Genomic DNA, 20,078 nt, shown 5'->3' on the forward strand with positions numbered 1-20,078 from the left:
AGCTCTACGTCGATCTAGCGATAGTATCCGTTGCTGAAGAAGTTCCTCTTCAATCTGTGTCAATTTATGACAGTTTGCGCGAGTTTCAGCGCGATTTGTAGTACTGCGGAGTCGCGTACGTAGTGTAGATTCGGGTATATTGAAGCGACGCGCTGTTTCGCGTATAGATGGAATTTCTTTTTTTTGAATAGCCTGTATAGCAAGTAATATACGGCCCTCTCTCTCGATGGAGTCTTGGCTTGAATGGAGACGAATTAGAGGCATAGTGCTTGATAGAAATTAGATGAACGCGGGAGGACGCGAAAAAGTGGGCGGCTGCGCAGCTCGCTTGCATGCGCAGCTCGCTTACCAACCACGTTAAATATTGATGCCTGAGGCACAGGGTGTCAACACCAAATCACGCCAACCCAAATTCGGTTAGCGGATCTCTTGGCAGCAACCGCGAGTTTTCCGTGAGGCGCGACATCCACCTCCCCCCAGCGATCGAGCACTTGGTCCAATCATCACTTTCTAGCCTGATTTCCCATTGGATTGGGCTGCCTTTTCATCCGACCAATACTCTTTTCCAACTACCTGCCCTTGCCACGCGTAACCAAGTTGCGCTGCGCAAGGTCGACAGCGAACCACAGCGAACGACCGCGAAAGGAGTCGATCTTCAGCTGCCCGCGACAGCAGCTATCTTTCGTCAAATCATCATGGACGACACTTCAATTAACCCCGGCGCGGCATCTGAGAATGCTCAGCCCGTAACTGGCACCGAGGGCGCCGCAGATATCACCAATGCCGGCAGTGCATCAGGTACGTCGTTTCCAGCCACCTCCCTGGATCCTTTGTCAGTGCTTACCCCAGGAATTAGAAGCCCAGTCACGTCAAGAGTCCCCCGAGAAGAAGGCCGAAAACTCCGGATCCGAGAACCCTCTTGATGCCCCTGCCTCCCCCAAGGGCAATGACAATGTCGAGCCGGAGGACGAGGAGATGGGCGGTACCGAGACCGATGCGAAACGCGATACTGAAGGCCTGGAAGACGCCGCCGGAGAGTCGCAACCACCTGAGCAGACTGGCGAAGGCCTTGAAGATGCCGTTGGCGAAGAGCAGCCTGCTCCCTCTAAGTCCTCGCTGGAGGCCGCCGCCCGCGAACAGCTTGTCACCCAGACCCACGCCATCATCCTCCCCAGTTACGCGACCTGGTTTGATATGAACACCGTCCACGAGATCGAGAAGAAGGCCATTGCGGAGTTTTTCAACGGACGCAACCGCAGCAAGACCCCCGCGACCTACAAGGATTACCGTGATTTCATGATCAACACCTACCGTCTGAACCCTATCGAATACTTGACGGTCACTGCTTGCCGTCGCAACCTGGCGGGTGATGTTTGCGCCATCATGCGTATTCACTCTTTCCTTGAGCAGTGGGGTCTGATCAATTACCAGGTGAGTTTGCCTTTAATCTGGGGTAATAGTCTAGTTTGCGTTTCCAAATCCGGCTAACATGTCCAGGTTGATCCTCAATCCCGCCCTTCTAATATTGGACCACCATTTACCGGCCACTTCCGCGTTATTGCCGATACTCCTCGCGGATTGCAGCCATTCCAGCCTGGTCCTAACCCTACCGTCACCTCCGGCAAGACCCTCCCATCCACAGACCGTGCCGCCTCTTCGACCCCCGCGACTAAAGGCGAAGGCCTCGACTTGCGTCGCAATATCTTCGATAACAAGGGCAAGGATGTCACTCCTTCCACGGACGACAAACAGACCAACGGTGATGGAACAAATGGTATTGAGCAGGAGCCCAAGAAGAAGTCTCACTGCTTCTCTTGTGGCATTGACTGCACAAGGCTTCGATTCCATTACGCCAAGTCTGCACCCACATCAGCTAATGCGACAACTCCCGACTCTAAATACGACCTTTGCCCCAACTGCTTCCTCCAAGGACGCATGCCCTCAAGCCATAATGCCTCAGACTTCGTGAAGCTGGAAGACAAGAGCCACAGCCAGGTTCCAGACAAGGATGCCCCGTGGGCTGATTCAGAACTCCTGCTTCTGTTGGAGGGTCTGGAGAACTTCGACGAGAACTGGGAGCAGATCGCAAACCACGTGGGTACACGAACCCGCGAAGAGTGCGTGATGAAGTTCCTCTCCCTGGAAATCGAGGATAAATACATTGAAGATATTCCCGATATTCGCACTACAGCAGGCAGGGATCCCATCAGCCAATCCGAGAACCCCGTTCTGTCGGTAGTAGCTTTCCTTGCCCAGATGGCCGAGCCCGCCGTGGCTGCGGCTGCCGCCGGCCGCTCCGTCGAGGAAATCCGCAAGGAGCTGCGCAGCCAGCTGGAGAAGGGAGACAGCAAGGGCAAAGACGTCAAGGCTGAAGACTCAATGGACGTGGACACCGTCCGCGAAGCCGAACAAAGCGAGAAGCCCAAGGAGTCTCTGTCTACCGTTGCAATGGCCGCCTCTGCCGCGCGCGCCGGAGCTCTCGCCTCTCACGAGGAGCGCGAGATGACCCGCCTCGTCGGTGCCGCAGTGAACGTGACTCTGCAAAAGTTCGAGATCAAGCTGCAGCAGTTCAACGAGATGGAGGAGATTATTGAGGCCGAGCGCCGTGAGCTAGAGCAGGCGCGCCAGCAACTCTTCCTGGACCGCATGTCCTTTAAGAAGCGCGTTAAGGAAGCACAGGATGCTCTCCAGGCTGTCAGTCTGCAAGGCCCCAACGAGCATACTAACAGCATGCTCGCCAACGCCGCTACCGCTGGTATTGGAAACCACTACAGCTTCCAGCCTGTTGGTGGAGATGCCCGGGCTGGAGCTCAGCCTTTGAGCGCTGAGGGCGGCGCCGACTTTAAGACGCTTGAGCTGTGAAGGAGAGACTCTTCTTCTCGATGCATGTACGATACATCCCATGTGCGAGAGTGAGCAGACGTCAGGCATCATGGTCGAACGAGGTGCTGGTCGGAATATCGAGGGTGGACGATGGGGGCGATGGGGATGGAGATGGGGACGAGGGAGGAATTGTATTGGATGATCGAAGCGAACCGCGTGGGAGCTGGGCGGTGTTATGAATATTCTCTTTGAACTTATCTGGCTAGGAAAAGGCGCAGTTTTTTCTATTATGTTGGGAGTTAGTGTTGATTCGTTCAATGTGTTTATCCCCTTTTTTCTAATCATATGTCCGTGATGGAAATGTTTCTAAGATTGTCTGAAACTTGAAGTATCCTGAATGTAGAACTTGAACTTGTAGATTGGGTATGGGTATGGTTTGGCTATGTAATGATGTTTGTGGTAGTTCGACTAGCTATTAAGTTGTGATTATGTCGTGGCTGCTCTCTACATGAAGCCAGCAGGCGGGAGTGCAGCAGGAGGTTCGTCGTCTAGATCCATTGGATCTGAAGGGGTGGCTGGAGGCAATTGACTTGGAGGAGAATCTTCCGAGGAAGAATCATCGGACGAGTCGGCATTAGATTCTGATTCTGAGTCTGAATCACTTGATATCTCAATTGTGGCTTCGGGCTCCAGATTTACAACAGCGGGGCCGTCATTAGAGGAGGAATTGTCAGAGTCAGAATCTGAGCCAGAATCTGAGCCAGAATCTGAGCCAGAGTCGCTGGATATTTCGATTCTGGCCGCTTGCTCTTTATGTCCAGGACCGAGGCCGTCATTAGAGGAAGACCCATCGGAGGATTCAGAGCCAGAGCCAGAGTCGGTGGAACTTTCGTCTCCAGCCTCGTTCTCTTGGTTTCCAACTCTGGTGTTGTCATCATCGTCACTGTTGATGTAAATTGCTGGCGGAACCGTAGGAGCAGAGACTGTGACTTGATTCCCTCCTCTTTCTTGATCCCTGCTGTCGTCACTTGAACTGCTGTCATCGCTTTCACTGTTGTCGACGGGGCTGCCTTCACCATTGCCATCACCGCTACTACCGCTGCCACTGCTGCTGTCGGTAGCTTGGTCGTCGCCATCGTCGTCACTCTCGATAATGGCAGCAGACTTAAATCCGCCGGGTGGCGCGTCGGGCTCGCCTCCAGCTATTTTCCCTTGCTGTTTCTCATTTTCACCCTTCTTCTCACTATCATACTGATGATGATCGTCATCGTCATCCTCTGCATCACCTTCCTCGACGCGGCGACGCTTCCTCGTATTCTGAACCAGTTCCTCCGCCAGATCTCCCAGGTCGGAGCCATATTGTTCCCATTCACTTCGGTAAAGAGTATGGTCTCGCCAATCGGCGACGTCTTCTTGGGTCCTGTGCTCCGAGATGCCATGCTGTGCTAGGTCGTCCTTTTCGTCGTCCATAGCCTCTTTCCTGTCTTCGTTGAGGCTAGGGAGGAATTCAACTATGGGAATAAGAAGGGCGGGCGGTGGGAGTTTCTCAAACATAGTCCATAGTCGTAGTTCTTCCTGGCGACTTTGCTCGCGATCAAAGTTGTCGGCCTCTTCTTCCTCCTTGTCTTCAGCTAATTGGCCATCAGAGATACCAGGCTGTAGAAGTTCAGGATTTTGTGAGATATTTGGGTGACTGGATTCGTTTTGCGCATGAATAACCGTGTCGTCCTCGGGGTCTTCTTCATCTTCTTCAGAGTCATCACCATCTTCATCCATGACCTCATCTGAATGCTCGTTCCTTTCACTGACCGCAGTCTGACCCGCATCATTGTGCGAAACCTTCTCTTGTTCCATGGCATGCGCTGTTTTATAAAACTTCTTATCATTATACTTAAGGACTTTCCTTGCCTCGCCATAACCGATGGTTCGTGTCGCGATAGTTCTTTGTGGGGGAAATGCGCCGATGACCATTCGATTTCGACGCGCAAGTTCCAGGAAGGAGGGTCGCTTGCGCTTCAAGTTCAACACTTCGATTGCGGTTTGGACGTCTCCAAGCTTGATTTCACGTTGGGTATCCGAGCTTATACCGGTAGTACGTAGCCGTGATTCAGTCATGAATATTGAAGATTGGATTAAACGGCGGGTCAGACTTGTCGCGAGGGCAGAGAAATCCATCATTGCGTCTGCGGTGATTGAGGGCATGTCCTCTTCCGATTCAGCAATATTTCTCCAATCATCTTCCTCCCTTTCGCCACCGAAGTTCATGAAAAGGTCTTTAGACAGGGAGATCCAATTCGACGTATTGAATAGACCAGCAGCGAGTTGAAGATCGCCTTGCAAGGGAGTTTCGGAGTCTGCATTGCCGAGGGCTTGGGCTTCGGTCTCGCCGATTTTACCATAATCGCCGTAGTGGAGCTGGTTGGTGTGCTCGTCTGCAATGGCATCTTTGAGGGTCAAGTACTTGGCATATTTTTCCTGCTCAGCACAGCATCCCTCGTCGATTTCGACTGCTGCGGGGATCTCAGCCACAGTAATCCACCTGAGACGTCGCTGGTCCAGTCGTTTTCTCATGGTTCTCTGTACAACCCTGAGATGTTCCATCACTTCCAATTCCGATTTTGTACCGATTGCAGCTGCGATTTCCTTAATTCCGTTGGCGCTCTTTCGATCGAGGAAATTGTATAGAACCTCCTTCTCCGTGGCCGTCCACACCACCGCACCATCTTGTGTGACATTCAATAACTCATCATCTTCCTTCACATTCCTAGGATCATAACTCTTTTCAATTTCCGCGAGAAGTCGAGTGTAACCCTCGAGGGAATTCGGCCCAATATCTTGGAATAGGTCGTTGAGGGCATCGAGGCGGTCTTGTTTAATCTTTTGAAGCTTTTCGGTCTCAGGATTCTCATCCTCCGAATCAACAGAGAATCGTCTTAGAGTCCGACCTCGCGAGGTCGACCGTTGCTGGCGCGCGCGCCCCGACGCAGTGTCAGAATCGAGCTCGGAGTCGTCTTCATCGGGTTCGTAAGCAGAGGAGCTGCTCATCGTGCAGAGCTGGCAAAGTCGCAGCGCGTCCGAACGAGCCGCAGGTAAACATCACAGCTGCGCCTGCGCGAAAATGTCGAAGAGTTCGAGTGAAAGAGAGAAAAAAAATAAGTTGAACTTGCAGCTCCACCAAAAAGTCGCTGGTTATCGCGATAAGAAAGTGTTTGCGCGGTTTGCACTTTAGGCTGGGGCGGCGCCATTGCCAATCGGAGCTACCAGCCTCGATCTTGCAACCCGCATGGATTTTGTACGCAGGGCTGGGCTGCTGTCGATTGCGCGGCCGCGGAGGCCTCCAGGAAGATTTATACCCTCCCATTACCTGCGACATGTGCGTTTCAATTCAGGGGCACCATCGCCATCGCTATTACCCGGGTCGAGCAGTATTATCTTGCGCGACTATCAGGAGGAATGCATACAGTCAGTTCTTGAATACTTGGACAAAGGACATCGAAGGCTAGGGATTTCACTGGCTACTGGTGCCGGAAAAACTGTTGGTTAACCTGATATGCAATTATCCAGCCCCTTCCTAAAATCTGATACTGATATCCTTTATAGGTCATTTTCACGCAGCTCATTAACAGAATACCACCGCGTGATGCAAGGGCAACCAAAACCATGATCATTGTTCACCGACGTGAACTGGTTGAGCAAGCTGCGAGGCATTGCCGCCTTGCTTACCCTAATCTGTCTGTGGAGATCGAGATGGGAAATAATAAAGCCACGGGTCACGGGGATATCATCATCGCCTCGGTGCAGACACTTGCTCGTGGGCGCATTGGGAAGTTTGACCCTGCTGATTATAAGCTCATCTTGGTGGATGAAGCGCATCACATTGTTGCGCGGTCTTATCTGGATGCCCTGGCTCACTTCGGGCTGAGTGAGCCTTCCCCCGATGCTCCCGTCTTGGTCGGCGTCTCGGCGACATTTTCACGATTTGACGGGCTCAAGCTGGGAGCCGCAATTGACCATATTGTCTACCACAAGGACTATGTGGACATGATCGAAGATAACTGGTTGGCCGATGCGGTGTTTACCACCGTCAAATCTGGAGCCAATCTCTCCAAAGTTAAGAAGGACAGCTTCGGAGATTTTGCCCTCGGGTCACTGTCAAAAGCGGTTAATACTGCGAACACGAATAATATCACTGTACGCGCTTGGATGGCGAATGCCGAGGATCGAAAATCGACGCTTGTATTTTGCGTGGATATCGAACATACACAACAGCTTACTGCGACCTTTCGTGAGCAGGGTATTGATGCTCGGTATATCACTTCCAACACCCACAAAAACGTCCGCGCGGAGCAAATAGAGGCTTTCAAAAACCAAGAGTTTCCAGTGCTCTTGAACTGTGGTCTTTTTACGGAGGGCACTGATATCCCGAATATCGACTGTGTTGTTATGGCGCGACCAACTCGGTCGCGTAACCTCCTCATTCAGATGATTGGACGAGGACTGCGCTTATTTCCTGGAAAGAAAAACTGTCATGTAATTGATATGGTAGCATCCTTGGAAACAGGTGTTCTATCAACCCCAACCCTCTTCGGCCTTGATCCAAATGAGGTTTTGGACAACACCACCGCAAAAGAAATACGAGAAAGCAAGCAAGAAGAGAGCCCACTGGAATCATCTACATCCTTGGAAAACGATGTCGACGAGGACGTGCAATTACAGTTCACCAAATACGACAGCATCTACGATCTTCTCGGTGACACACGATACGAAAAGCATATCAGGTCATTAAGCAGATACTCATGGGTGCGTGTCAGTGATGATAAGTATATCCTCTCGGATTCAAGCGGGTGGTTAGCCATTGAGAGAGAAAAGGGGACAGACGGGTTCGCTGTGCGTCACGTCATGAAATTCAAGGACCCCGTCACCGAGAAACCGACATTCACCAAGCCACGACATATCGCCTCCGGGCCGGATCTGGAGACGGCTGTACGAGCAGGCGACACATTCGCCAGCAGTAAATTCGAAGAACACTACATTTCTTCCCGGAAAGCGTGGCGCCAGAATCCAGCGACAAGCTCTCAGATCCAAATGCTGAACAGAGCTCGCATTCGAACAGAAAAAGTTAGCCAGGAAGGACTGACACGTGGTCAGGCGGCTGACATGATCACGAAGTTGAAGTTTGGAGGCAAGAAGAGATACGAAACGATGCTGACCCACCGGCGGAAGACTCAGCAAAAGGAAGAGGAGATTGAGGAACTGCGAAGGAGAACTGACGTCAAGGTTGGACCTCTGGCAGGATAGCCAGCTTTGATCGACTTTGTATACTACTATGGATATAGAATAATAAGGAGGATGTGCTAGATAGGCTGCTTGAAAAACAATCGTAACAAATCTAGCCCTCGATCTAAGATATGGAAAACTTCTAACAAAAACCTTAAGCAAACGAAATCATTCCAGGTGGTGGGTTTTGAAACCATCGTAAATCCATGGATGAAAGATAGACCAGAATCGCAAGACAGACTTCACAATGTCTTGTCTCACACGTGATGCAAAAGGTCTCTTTGTTAATCATATCGTAATACTATGAGGTTAAAATGCCTCCAAGTGGTACATTGTTGGGACATTTCTAAATTTTGGAATCCATGAAGAGTCTGTCTTCTTACCAGCTCCGGGCAAGTATCATACTCGGCACCTTCGAGCTCGCTTATCTGCCCGGTCAGTTGAATAGCTATTCAAGAGCTCAGACTCTTCGGGTCCCACGACTCGAGCCCAATAAATATGTCGACAATGCAATGAGACAACCCCCCAGCAATGCTGCCGCGGAAGCAAAAGTTTGCAGACCAGCAAAGTTGTCATTGCCTTGTCGGGACAGAATACTACCCATGATCGGCAGGCCTGTGAGACAGCTGGAAGAAAAGTGAGTCAAGAATTCGCGCCACAAAAAAGAGGCTCAGCTTACCTGATAGAAATCACCATTTGATATGTTCCGAATCGCTGGCCCAATGTATCGATGCTGCCAGACTTGGCGACACACGGCATTAGCAAACTCACTACCGCCCCACTGACGAATCCATAGACGAGCCCAAAGATAATAATGCCGACATGTGACGGGTAGTAATTGAATGGCAGCCAGAGAACAAGCATCGAGCCTCCTGTCAGCATAGCACAAATGGACAACACGTTGAAATGGCCGATTTTGTCGGCGAGATACGGCGGGAGCACTCGGCCGGGTATAGAGGTGGCACTGTATTTGGTAGGTTAGATAAATGAAACAGAAAAAAAAACGCTCGGAAGGGCCGGCTCGTCATACTTGATAATAGAGATCAGGTAAAGAGATAGCGTGGGAGAGAAGCCCCGCGCTTGGGCCATAATCGAAATGAAATCAAACGGACCCCAAAGTCCCCACCTGTAAAGTGTTAGAGATGACACTATTCTTTTTGCAGAGGAGCAGTATGAATGACTGACATGACAAAAAATGACCCCAAAGTGTACACTGCAAATTGCTTTTGCTTGAACAGAGTCACATCGAGCCACGGCGTCTCGCGATTCCAGGTCTTTCGAGGCAATCGTGCGCGAACCAGGAAGCAAGACGCAGCCAGGATGATCCCAACAAACAAAGCCGTATATCGAACAGCTCCATAAAATCCGACATTCTTTACCATTCTATCCAGAAAGATGGGGAATAAAACTCCACCTATACTGGAGCCACAGCTTGCAATGCCGATCGCTAGCCCACGCCTTTTGACAAACCATTGCCCGACGCAGACGAACGAGGCGCAGAATACACCCCCAGCCCCGATGCCGAAAGCAAGGCCTTGTGAAAGGAATATTTGGTAGTACTTGTCTGCAAGACTGGTCATACAAAGAGCGAAGACGCAGAGTGTACTGCATGGAATTAGTACCGGGGCTGCGCCGTAAGTGTCGATGACACGCCCGTAGAGTGGACCAAGGGCCCACATGAGGCATAATTGGACGGCAAATATCCATGAGATTTCTGATGAAGAGTATTCCTTCAGACTCGTTTCTTGGTAGATTGTTTGAAACACGCCGATACTGGTTTGAAGGTGAGTGTTACTCTAACATCTGCCAGTACAAAATTACTCACGCGTTCAAGAAGCCGAGTGTAGAGAAAAGGGCTAGTGTTGCTCTCCAAAACACACATCCATCCTCGGAGACCTCCCTCTGGAGGAATATTCTCCTCGGTAACAGAAGCTTGTGCCTTTTCGATCGACATCCGGTTATAGCAAAGACTTGAAAATGAAATTGGGAAGGAAGTTGCTGAATACATCTGTCAAGGACATCATCGCATCTTTATATTCTTCTTTTTTGAGACTATTCTAGCCCCATCAGATCTTTCAGACCCAGTCATATAGCGGCCGCTCGTCCTCCGACAGCGCTCTAGTCCGACAGCCTTGATGTGTTTTCATTCAGAGTGAGCAGGCCCACCGGCGGCCGACAACAAGTTTGACCCACTTGTCGGCGCCGCTATACCAGTTTCGTCCCCTCTGCATCGATTTGTAATATTTTAGTGGGTTTCAACGTCGGATCCCCTTCATTCTGACTGAATATTTGATCTCTAAGTTATTTAATCCAACGTGCTTGAGCCTGATCGCGACGAAAAAATGAAAGTCTTGGTCTGTGTGAATTGTAAATTACGCAAGAAGAAATGCGATAAAGTCAAGCCTTGCTGTGGCTATTGCAAGTCGTGAGTCTTTCCAATGCGAGGTCGATCTTAGATTAACACTTTTATCAGAAAAAACCTAGATTGCCAATATGCGGCGGCAGAGGATAAAATTCACCTTCAAGTCCGATCAAAATCGGCTTTGATTACCGACAATCCGATAATCCGCTCCTCTCTTCTGGTTTCAAGCACCTTAGCGGATGTTCTGTCATCGGACCCGACAAATTTAGATTCCACCATCTACCTACAGACTCTCAGAATAATACGAGAAACGGGCCAATTTGTTGATGATATCAGTGCTCGATACTTTCAAGGCACTCACCCGTTTATTCCTGTCATATCGCGCTCACGATTTCACGACAACTTGCTTAATTTTGGGGCACCACCATCTGCTGGTTTTTCTACACTACTTCTGGCTATGTCCTTGACTACATACTTCCCCGAGGAACCAACGCACAATAAAAGTTCGGTCAATCAATCTTCACTTTATCTAGCGGCAAAGACAATATTTATGCAAGTGCATTCATCATCACCACCATCACTGCATCTTATTCAAACTGGAATCATTCTTGCCACGTATGAATATTCAAATGGAAAAGTGGAGAATGCATTAGCGTCTATAAGTCTATGTGCAAGGATGGGCTATGCGTGTCGTATTCACCTGTCAAATCCGAACCCAAAGCTGGAAGGCAATAATTTTCTTCAAGCTGAAGAGGAAGCAAATACATGGTGGGGAATTGCAATTTGCGAAAGGTATGAACTCAGAAAATATACTAAAATTATTGGAAAATCTGACCTATGTTTTAGAACATTCTTCTGCGAGCTTGACGATTTTGATCAGCCTTTCGCGGCAAGGTTTCCAGATATCCACACCCAACTACCAAGGGAAACATACTCACCAAAAGACAATAATCAATTCAGGCCCATCCAGCCTACAGACACCGCCGAAGACGCCATTAGGAGTGGAGGATACGCCTGTATAGCACAAGCAGCTTGGCTATTGGATCAAGTATTCAAAACAATCGAGCTCACGGATATTGATGCCAAATTAATCCAACTTGACGGACTCGATCATACACTCCGTACATTTCTGACTATCGTTATGGAACAATCCCAAGGGAAATGGGGCAAGTTCTGTACCGCGAACGCGATACTTATCAGGTCGGTTTTTGTGAATCTAAGGTCATAATTTTGACTAAGAATCTACCAGGGCACTTTTCACCCTACACTGGGAAATTCTCACGCAAGTCCAACAAATGACCCATTGTCGACATAAGTCTCCTGAAGAATGGCACAAGATATCATCGTCGGCATTGGATACCCTTGTAAACATAGTGGAGGATATTGCAGCTACACAGAATGGGCACTCTATATCTGTGGTTGAGTCATTACCTCCAAGTCGGGCTTATGTGATGCGAGCGGCGCTTCGACATATTGAAGATGCAGAGATAAAAAGCGAAACATGGGAACAAACTAAAGCACAGCTGGAATTTTCATTGGCACAGTTTGATCACCGCTGGGGCGTTAATGTCTGATATGAGGTTCATGAGCTAGAAATTTTCGAGACTTGTTTTTGGGAGCGACATGGAGCATTGGCGTAGTGTTAGGAGAAGGGGTTGAGATTGCTCAATTCCTCGATAGAAATTATCGGCATTTGAGACCAGTTTACTTCGAATTTGCCAGAAATTTATGCATTATCGGTGACGTATGTATAGGTAAATCAATTTTTTGGCTACCTACTTCAACGAATAAATTTCTTTTTTTCATGTTCTTTTTAATTTCAGAATAGGCAAGAAAAGAATTGAAACAAAAGGAGCTGAAAATAGAGAAAACCGAAAAAAAGAAAATGAGTAAACCGATTACTAAAAACCATTGCTCGCATGCCGAATCCCCATAAATAATTAAGATCCATGCTTCAGTCTGGTCCGAAGAATCGCAATAATACCACTCAAAATGAAGCCATAAAGCTTTGCTGTTGCGGACTTAAGAAAAGAGCAAAACGAAGTCATATCAGGCGGAACATCCAGCATCTGATATCAGTTAGGCTCAAAATCATACTCCTCAACCCCATAGAAGATAGTCGCAACGCTAAGAAGAAGACATCGCAGATTTTCGCATGTTATCTCCTTCTCACTGACTTTTCGTGCTTCAATTTGCTCGGCAATATCTGCAAGATCTCGAACAACGGTAGCCGCGCGGAATACACTAGACCACTTCTCGCATGGAACACCGAGACAATCTTCTAGTTGGTGATGCTCATCCATGTACTCTAAGGTTTCGCCGAACCATTAAGAGTCAAGTTTCATACCTGCAAGCCTAACCACAGACGCCTTAACCATGGGACTAATGGTCATGTTATCTCTGCTCATCCTGACGAGCTCGGAAATCTCGTGCAAAATTCCAAGCACATTTTGGCTGGGTTTTCCCCTCCATATCTCGACGAAATTTTTCGAGTAATTTGCGAACGCCTCTTGACTTTTGGCGAGATGATTTTTATCGCTTCCAAGTTCCGTTGAATCGTCCGTACCATCCTGGGATGTCTTGGCCTTCTTGCTGGAAGGTTCTTGAGGTAGAAGTCGTAGGAGATCCCCTTTATAAGTTTTCAGGTGCTTTCTATGAAGCTCACTGTGCATATTAGTCAAGGACGCGGGGTACCATTGAAGTAGCGTATTCTTACGAGTCTCTGGATGTAATGTTTTGAAGTGAGATGAAGAATAACACCGAAGATTTTCTTGGAATCGCGGCGGGCAGTCGGGATGAATCGGTAGTTGGGAGTCAAGATTTGTAAAGAGCAGTGGTAGATGATAGTCGAATCGAGGGATGCTGGAAGAAAGGAAGCTTTTGGATAAAGTCTGAATGATAGTGTGAGAGATATCGTGTGTGAAGTAGTTGTGAAGTAGTTGTAGACGGAGAAAATACCCAGGTGTGAAGATTTGAAGGATGTGCAAGTTGAAGTGGATAGGTAGGAGGTAGATATGAAGATGTATGCAGGTGGAAAGGAGATGTAGATGGAAAGGAGGTGTAGAAGTGAAGTAGATATAGGTATAGTCTCAGATAGTATAGGCTGCTGGGAGAGGTAGAAGTGATGCTAGTAGATGGTAAAATCCGAATGGGCTGACCTTTGATATTCAAATTCTGAATATCTGAGAGCAAAGCAAAGGTTGTTAGCCGCGGACGTAGATTTATCAAGGAATCAAGGACGAAGAGTTAGGGAAGAGATGATCACAAAAAGAAAGTGCGAAGTGATTTCTGATTGACTAACCGATAGCTTCTGGATAATGTTTTGCTTGTTGAACAATGAATTCGGTGGAAAGTTTAGAAGTGCGGTCGACTCTTGAGGAATCTTAGAATAAAATAGCACTGAATGAATTTCCTAGACACCAGAAACCTTGGAATATCAAGCTTAGGAAAATACTCGAATGTTAAGCCAGCCCGCTGAAAAAAATAGAGAAGCCCTGGAGTTAGATCATTCAATAGCCCCTAGAGCATCAAACAAATCCAGAGAAAGTAATTTGAAAACGAACACTTTTATTAGGACATTCCCAAATTGCAGGACTCTGTCCCTCAATAAAAAAAATAACTCTAGTACAGTACATCCTATCTCAACACTTGACACCCATACCCCCATAACAATGCAAAGACAACAAATGGCGAGCACCCGAGAGGCTCAAACCAGAGAGAAGACAAAAATAACAAAGCACAAATTTCTCCTCGCTCAACACAAACCCAGAACGAACCTCGAAACAGAACACAATACAACCCAACCAAACCAAACCAAACCCTCCCGAAGGCAGAGCTCTTTCTCTCCTATGCAGGTACCGCACCCAACTCGCTAAAAACCGCCCTCAATCTTCCCTCAACCTCTCTAATCGACTCCTCGTCCCCATCAATAGCAACCCGTAAATCATGAACCAAAACCGCCATATCTGCAATCCACTCCTCGAGTCCAACCTTGTCATTTCCCTGTAACCGCTCATGCTGAAGAATCTCCCGCAAACTTGCGAGGCACTGGCTGAAGAAGTTGAGTCTATTATTGCGCTCGCAGAGATAGTCCTTTTCCAAGGCGAGGCGGCGGGTTAGGGCGTTCACTTCTTTTTCCAGGTCTTGTCGGGTTGCGGGTTGTTTTGATTGCGGTGTTTGGGGATGCTGGTTTTGCAGCAATTTGTCGAATTGGTTCATTGGTGTTGGGGTTGTGGTTGATACTGTTGGCGTGGAAGTAGAGGAAGCTGCTGCTGCTTGGGAGGAGAAGCCTTGCTGATGTTGCTGGGCGTAAAGTGACTGATGATACTGGGCGTCACGGCTGTATTGCGCTACCAATTGCACTCGGTCCGGCATCATTTCCCCGATGAATGTTTTCCATTCCCTGTCTGCTTCGTTTTGGGCTGTCGTCTGGGGTTGGGCTTGGGGTTGGGCTTGAGCTTGCGGTTGGATTTGGGCGTTTATTCGCGAGACAGATTGTTGGTTAGGATCGGTAGTCCCTGTCATGATTGTGTCTTGCTGTTGAACTTGACTTAATACTGGGGCAGGGCCTAGATCGACTCCTGTCAGATCGACACCCCAGAGTGTGTCTAGGTTGAGTTCTAGACATGGATCCCACAGGTTGGGACAGTCCTGATACGTGGGTTGGCTGTCAGTCATTGCACGGGGATAAGATAGGCGCGAGTATATGCTTACCAGCAAGTTCAAGCTCGGCGTTTCAGGCTCCAATTGATCTGGCTCGAGTTGGCTTGTCTGGGCTTGGTCTTTCTGCGGCTCGTTGGGTCCGGTGTTCTGGGTGTTTTAGTACGTGGTCGGAGACGGAGATAATTCGAGTTGTAACTCACAAATGAATCCATGGCTTCTTGGGAAAAGTCAGTAAAAGCGGGGGATAATGGGTGAGAGACGAAGTATCTGTGGTGGAAAGAAGTGTGAAGTGAAGTGAAGTGAAGAGGTGCAAATGAGGCAAGAGGGAAACAAACCACCCACTGGCGGTTCTAGTAGTAGTCTTGCGGCCAGCGCCAGCACGCTTTGTTCTGATCCATCATAGTCGGTATTGTAGGCCTTTTCACCTTTTGTTGACTTTATGGATGATTCCGTCTTATGGTGAAGTGTGTCCAATAGCCTTTTTTACTCCCTGGAGCCACTATGGGAACCTTTTCCAACGATAGCATACTACTAGTATGCCGAGCCAAGGTGGTAGGCAACGAGCAACGAGATAAGTCGACACTTCACGCAAAGAAGGGTGCCGGATATCCAGTGGTGCATCAGTCGCAATAAATCATGAGACAGAGCGAGTTGGTGTAACATGTTTCGGTATACAGGGCTGAAGTGCAGCACCAGTCACCACCTGCCCAGGTGGGCACCGTGATGGGCCTCACTTTTCCCGAAAAGCTCACTGAGCACTTAGGTTGAACCTTCAGGTTGGAATAGATATCAAGTACTAGTAGTAGGTAATGATAACAATGGTTTAGGTCTAAATCTACTTGAGGTGAGGCAACTACGAAGGACACAACAATTATATGAACAGCCAGAAATGTATTTTTATCTCAGCAACGACTAAGAAATTCATCAACATGTCATAAACACCATGAACCCAATTTTCTTCTCTTCTATCAGATAATTTAGATATCGTCCTCATCGGAGAAGACCTCCTCACCACGCTTGCGGCGGGCGGCACGCTCCTTCTTCTTCTTGCGGAGTTCAGAGCCTGGGAAAGAAAGTTAGCATCAATCAAGATCAAGGTCATTGAAATGTGTATGAACATACCAGTAAGCTTCTTCTTCTTCTCGGTGACAATCTTGTTACCCATGGCATCGAACTTGTCCTCCTCGTCGTCACCCTTGGCGTCCAGACGGGGACCGGAACCCTGACCCTGAACCCAGTTGTGGCCGGAGGGGGTCATGAGACCGTCGTTGACAGCCCAGACTTCCTCAGTCAGGTTCTCAGTGAACTCACGGGAGTGAGTAATGATGATAACACCACCCTCGAAAGACTTGATAGCCTTGGACAGAGCACCCAGGGAGTCACGGTCCAGGTAGTTGGTAGGCTCATCCAGGACGATGACGTGGGGACGCTGCCAAGAGCAAGCGGCAAGGACGACCTTGACACGCTGACCACCGGACAGACCGCGCATGCGGGAGTGAGAAACCAGCTCGGCGTCGAGGCCGAAGTTGGCGCAGTGCTGCTCGATCTCCTTACGGACCAGAGGGCGGAACTGACCGGAGGCGAGGGCCTCCTTCTGATCAACCTCAGCGACCTGCTTGGAGTGGGAGACGATAATCTCGGAACGGGGCAACCAGGTGTTCTCGTTGGACATCATGGGAGTCCACTTCTCGGACTTCATGCCGACGTTGTCACCAAGAGCCCAAGAGATCTCGTACTCGTAGGTGTTCTTGAACTTGCGACGAGAGTGGATACCGACGACACGACGCAGGGTACCATCGACCTTGTAGATCTTGTCCATAGCCTTCTCATCATCCTCGGTGACGATCTTGTTGGCACGGTCCATGGTCTCACGGTCCTCACCGGTCTGGAAACGCCACTGGATGTACTCGGAGGGGGTGGAGCTCAGGTGGTGATCGATGTGAGCGAAAGCGTGCTGCTTAATGTAGGCGATACGGATGTTCTCGTGCTGGTAGACATCACCGGCAGTGGGGATCAGCTCACCGGTCAGGACGTTGACCAGGGTGGACTTTCCGGCACCGTTGGCACCAATGACGGCAATACGGGAACCCAGAGAGACCTGGAAGGTAATGTCGCGAATCTGGGGCTTGGGGGTACCCTCGTACTGGAAGGACATCTGGTTGACACGGATGATGGCCTTGGACTTGGTCTTGACACCCTCAAGGAAACCGGGCTCGGGGAACTTAAACTCCATGTCGGAGGCACCGAGCTCGTAGTAGGAGCGAGCAGAGGGGACACGCTTGACGAAGTCGGACAGGGTACCACGGTAACGCTTAAGCTTGAAGCGCTCGTAGTGGACAACGTGCTGGATGACGTGGTCCAGGAAGCGGGAGTCGTGAGACACCATGATGGAGGTGCAGGGAGAGTTCTTGAGGTACTCCTCCAACCAGGCAACGTTCTTGACGTCCAAGTGGTTGGTGGGCTCGTCCAGAAGCAGAATATCGGGCTTCTCGAAGACGGCACGGCACAGGGCGAGCTTCATCTTCCAACCACCGGAGAGGGAGGTGATGAGACCATCGAGCTGAGAGGCCTGGAAGCCGAACTCGTTGACCAGGGCGTTGCGGATCTCCTCCTCGGAGAGAGTGAGACCGACCTCAATCAGCTTCTTGCTGGTCCAGCCAATGACAGTCAGCTCGGTATCGGCAGCGTCCAGGTCGTGCTCGACGTAGACGGTCTTGACCTCATCCTTCTTGGGGAAACCCTCAAGCTGCTCGTTGTTGATAGCGCGCATGAGGGTGGTCTTGCCGGAACCGTTGGGACCGAGCAGACCGTAACGCTGGCCACGCTTCAGACGCAGGTGAGTCTGGTTAAGCAGAATCTTGGCACCGTAAGCCAGGGAGAAAGTGCAGTTGCACAGGTCGACTCCGTCCTCCTCGTCAGAGGGCATCTCATCGGCAGCGGCAGCCTCGGGGGGAGGCCTTCTTGCGGAGGGTCTCAGCAATGGACTTGGCATCAGCCTCACCGACGATGGCGATGATGTAGGAGGTAGCGTTCTGGGTCCAGGTGGTGGCGTCAGAGTCCTTCTCGTCAACGAGCTGACCAGCGATGGCAGCAACGTAGTCGATGACAGCCTCGTGGGACTTGATGGTGTTCTTGTGCTTCTCCTCGAGGATCTCCTTGAGGATGGCGGAGACGGTGGAGATGTCACCGGCGGTGGAGACCTCGGGGATCTTGCCATCGACGATGTTACCAACACGGGAGAGGGTATCAAGGGCCTGCTTGGTCTTCTCACGGGCCTCGGGGTCGGCAAGGGTCTCGTGGTTCTTGTTCAGGGCGGGCAACATCTTGGGCAAGAAAGGAGCGACAATCTGGGGGTCCTCGACCAGCTTACACATGTTGTCGACAATGACAGCGGCCTTACGCTTGATAGCGGTCTCACGCTCAACGAGACCACGGTCCAGCAGGGGAACCATGATGGCGAGGGTAGGGCCAGTGACGTCGGAAACGAAAGTGGTGGCACCGAGCAAGTGAACGGTCTCAGCGACGTTCTCGGGCTTGGCAATACACTTGATGAGCTCGGGAATGAAACGCTCGATATCCTTGTTGGCAATCAGACCGCAAACCTTCTCCATGGTGGAGTAGGCGGCCTTCTTGATGTCGGCCTTGGTGTCCCACATGGCCTCAGAGATAACGGGGATGATGGCGGGAACCTGGAAGGAGAGCTGAGCAGGGGCAGTCTCGATGAGGATCTCAATGCACTTCAGGGCAGCCATCTTTTCGGGCCACTTCTGGGCGTTCTGCAGAGACTCGAGGATGGGCTTGACGATGGCCTTGACGGCGTTGGGGTTGATAGCCTGAACCAGGGCAGCGGCGGTGGACTCAGCCATCTCCTTGACGGGGATCTGCTTGTCACCAACGGCAGCCAGAACGGGGCCGATCAGAGCAGCAAGGTGGGGCTCAACACCAGGAGCAATAGACTGGTGGGAAGCGATGGCACGGATACCCTGGAGGGCACGCTCACGAGCGAGAGCATCCTTCTTGTTGCCGAGACCCTTCTTGAAGTTCTCGACGGCCTTGACAGGGAGGACCTGCTCGGGGATGGGACCGCTGAAGAGAGTGGCGAGGTTGCCAGCGGCGGCGTTGGCCTCATCGGGGGTGGTGGAGACGTTGAGGGTCTTGAAGAGGTCCTCGAGGACAGCAACCGACTGAGCGGTCTCCTTGCTAGTAGTAGCAGGAGAGGAGGCGACGGCGGCAGGCATTTTGGAGGAAATTTTGGCGGTTTTGAGGGGGGTGAATTAGAGTAAAGAAAGAGTTTTTTCTATGGGTATCACTGTTGAGCTGTGTGGCCCGGGGCTGCGTCGGCTGTTCAAAGACGCAGCAATCGCTCTTTTTGCAGAACGAGTCTAATCTGTCTATGCAGAAAAGAAAAAACAGAAAAAAGGAGAGGGGTAGGACCTCGATGAAAGATGAAAGAGGGAGGATAGGGGAGGAGGAGAGGGGCGATTAGGATAGGAAGGGGGGGGAAGATATTTATCGCCTTGTGTGGTGCTGGTGGCCCCTCGCCGCCCAACCAGGGCTGCTACTGAAATTTTTTTTTTTCGGCGGCGGGGGAGAGTCCGCAATGGGTTTAGTAGGTTTTGGATGAATTGTGATTGGTTGAAGATGGGAGTCTCCCGAATCCCACTGATTTCATTGGTGAATGTGAGGTTGTTGGTAATCTCAGTGCCACGTTTGTGCCTTGGTGCCTCAGTGCCTGAGGTGTATATCTTATCTAGGAGTAGACTAGTACTAGTATACACATATACTAGAACTAGAACTATCTAGGTATACTAGGAGTATAGATGTATACATTGTGTACTCCCCATACCATGTGTGTATGCTCAATTAGTACTAGTGCTATTAGAAGTATACTTCTCCAGAGTATGTACTATGTACTATGTACTGCCCTGCCTGCAGACTCGCCACTCATGATCCG

General features: G+C 50.0%; 7 protein-coding genes across 7 annotated transcripts; 2 read left to right on the forward strand and 5 right to left on the reverse strand.

Annotated features, from left to right (window-relative positions):
• Nucleotides 1–695: 695 nt before the first annotated feature.
• Nucleotides 696–2,862, forward strand: rscE (uncharacterized protein; the record flags this gene model as incomplete). The annotated part of the gene is made up of 3 exons (XM_056626414.1): nucleotides 696–798; nucleotides 857–1,431; nucleotides 1,498–2,862. The coding sequence occupies 3 exons, from the start codon at nucleotides 696–698 to the stop codon at nucleotides 2,860–2,862; spliced, it is 2,043 nt and encodes a 680-aa protein (XP_056492209.1).
• Nucleotides 2,863–3,327: 465 nt separating this feature from the next.
• On the reverse strand, nucleotides 3,328–5,868 carry N7509_001778 (uncharacterized protein; the record flags this gene model as incomplete). Its single annotated transcript, XM_056626415.1, has 1 exon — nucleotides 3,328–5,868. The coding sequence occupies one exon, from the start codon at nucleotides 5,866–5,868 to the stop codon at nucleotides 3,328–3,330; it is 2,541 nt and encodes an 846-aa protein (XP_056492210.1).
• Nucleotides 5,869–6,106: 238 nt separating this feature from the next.
• On the forward strand, nucleotides 6,107–8,121 carry N7509_001779 (DEAD/DEAH box helicase; the record flags this gene model as incomplete). The annotated part of the gene is made up of 2 exons (XM_056626416.1): nucleotides 6,107–6,358; nucleotides 6,424–8,121. The coding sequence occupies 2 exons, from the start codon at nucleotides 6,107–6,109 to the stop codon at nucleotides 8,119–8,121; spliced, it is 1,950 nt and encodes a 649-aa protein (XP_056492211.1).
• A 439-nt stretch (nucleotides 8,122–8,560) lies between these two features.
• Nucleotides 8,561–10,331, reverse strand: N7509_001780 (uncharacterized protein; the record flags this gene model as incomplete). The annotated part of the gene is made up of 6 exons (XM_056626417.1): nucleotides 8,561–8,726; nucleotides 8,780–9,064; nucleotides 9,131–9,226; nucleotides 9,286–9,873; nucleotides 9,926–10,039; nucleotides 10,267–10,331. The coding sequence occupies 6 exons, from the start codon at nucleotides 10,329–10,331 to the stop codon at nucleotides 8,561–8,563; spliced, it is 1,314 nt and encodes a 437-aa protein (XP_056492212.1).
• A 2,206-nt stretch (nucleotides 10,332–12,537) lies between these two features.
• On the reverse strand, nucleotides 12,538–12,765 carry N7509_001781 (uncharacterized protein; the record flags this gene model as incomplete). Its single annotated transcript, XM_056626418.1, has 1 exon — nucleotides 12,538–12,765. The coding sequence occupies one exon, from the start codon at nucleotides 12,763–12,765 to the stop codon at nucleotides 12,538–12,540; it is 228 nt and encodes a 75-aa protein (XP_056492213.1).
• A 1,543-nt stretch (nucleotides 12,766–14,308) lies between these two features.
• On the reverse strand, nucleotides 14,309–15,139 carry N7509_001782 (uncharacterized protein; the record flags this gene model as incomplete). Its single annotated transcript, XM_056626419.1, has 1 exon — nucleotides 14,309–15,139. The coding sequence occupies one exon, from the start codon at nucleotides 15,137–15,139 to the stop codon at nucleotides 14,309–14,311; it is 831 nt and encodes a 276-aa protein (XP_056492214.1).
• Nucleotides 15,140–16,101: 962 nt separating this feature from the next.
• Nucleotides 16,102–19,362, reverse strand: N7509_001783 (putative translation elongation factor eEF-3; the record flags this gene model as incomplete). Its single annotated transcript, XM_056626420.1, has 3 exons — nucleotides 16,102–16,187; nucleotides 16,247–18,081; nucleotides 18,110–19,362. 3 exons carry the CDS (start codon nucleotides 19,360–19,362, stop codon nucleotides 16,102–16,104), a joined length of 3,174 nt encoding a protein of 1,057 aa, XP_056492215.1.
• Nucleotides 19,363–20,078: the final 716 nt, after the last annotated feature.

This window comes from Penicillium cosmopolitanum, assembly GCF_028827165.1.
Source record: "Penicillium cosmopolitanum strain IBT 29677 chromosome Unknown utg000004l:1.0-4361866.0:1.0-4365735.0, whole genome shotgun sequence".
In the NCBI taxonomy this organism is placed as follows: domain Eukaryota; kingdom Fungi; phylum Ascomycota; class Eurotiomycetes; order Eurotiales; family Aspergillaceae; genus Penicillium; species Penicillium cosmopolitanum.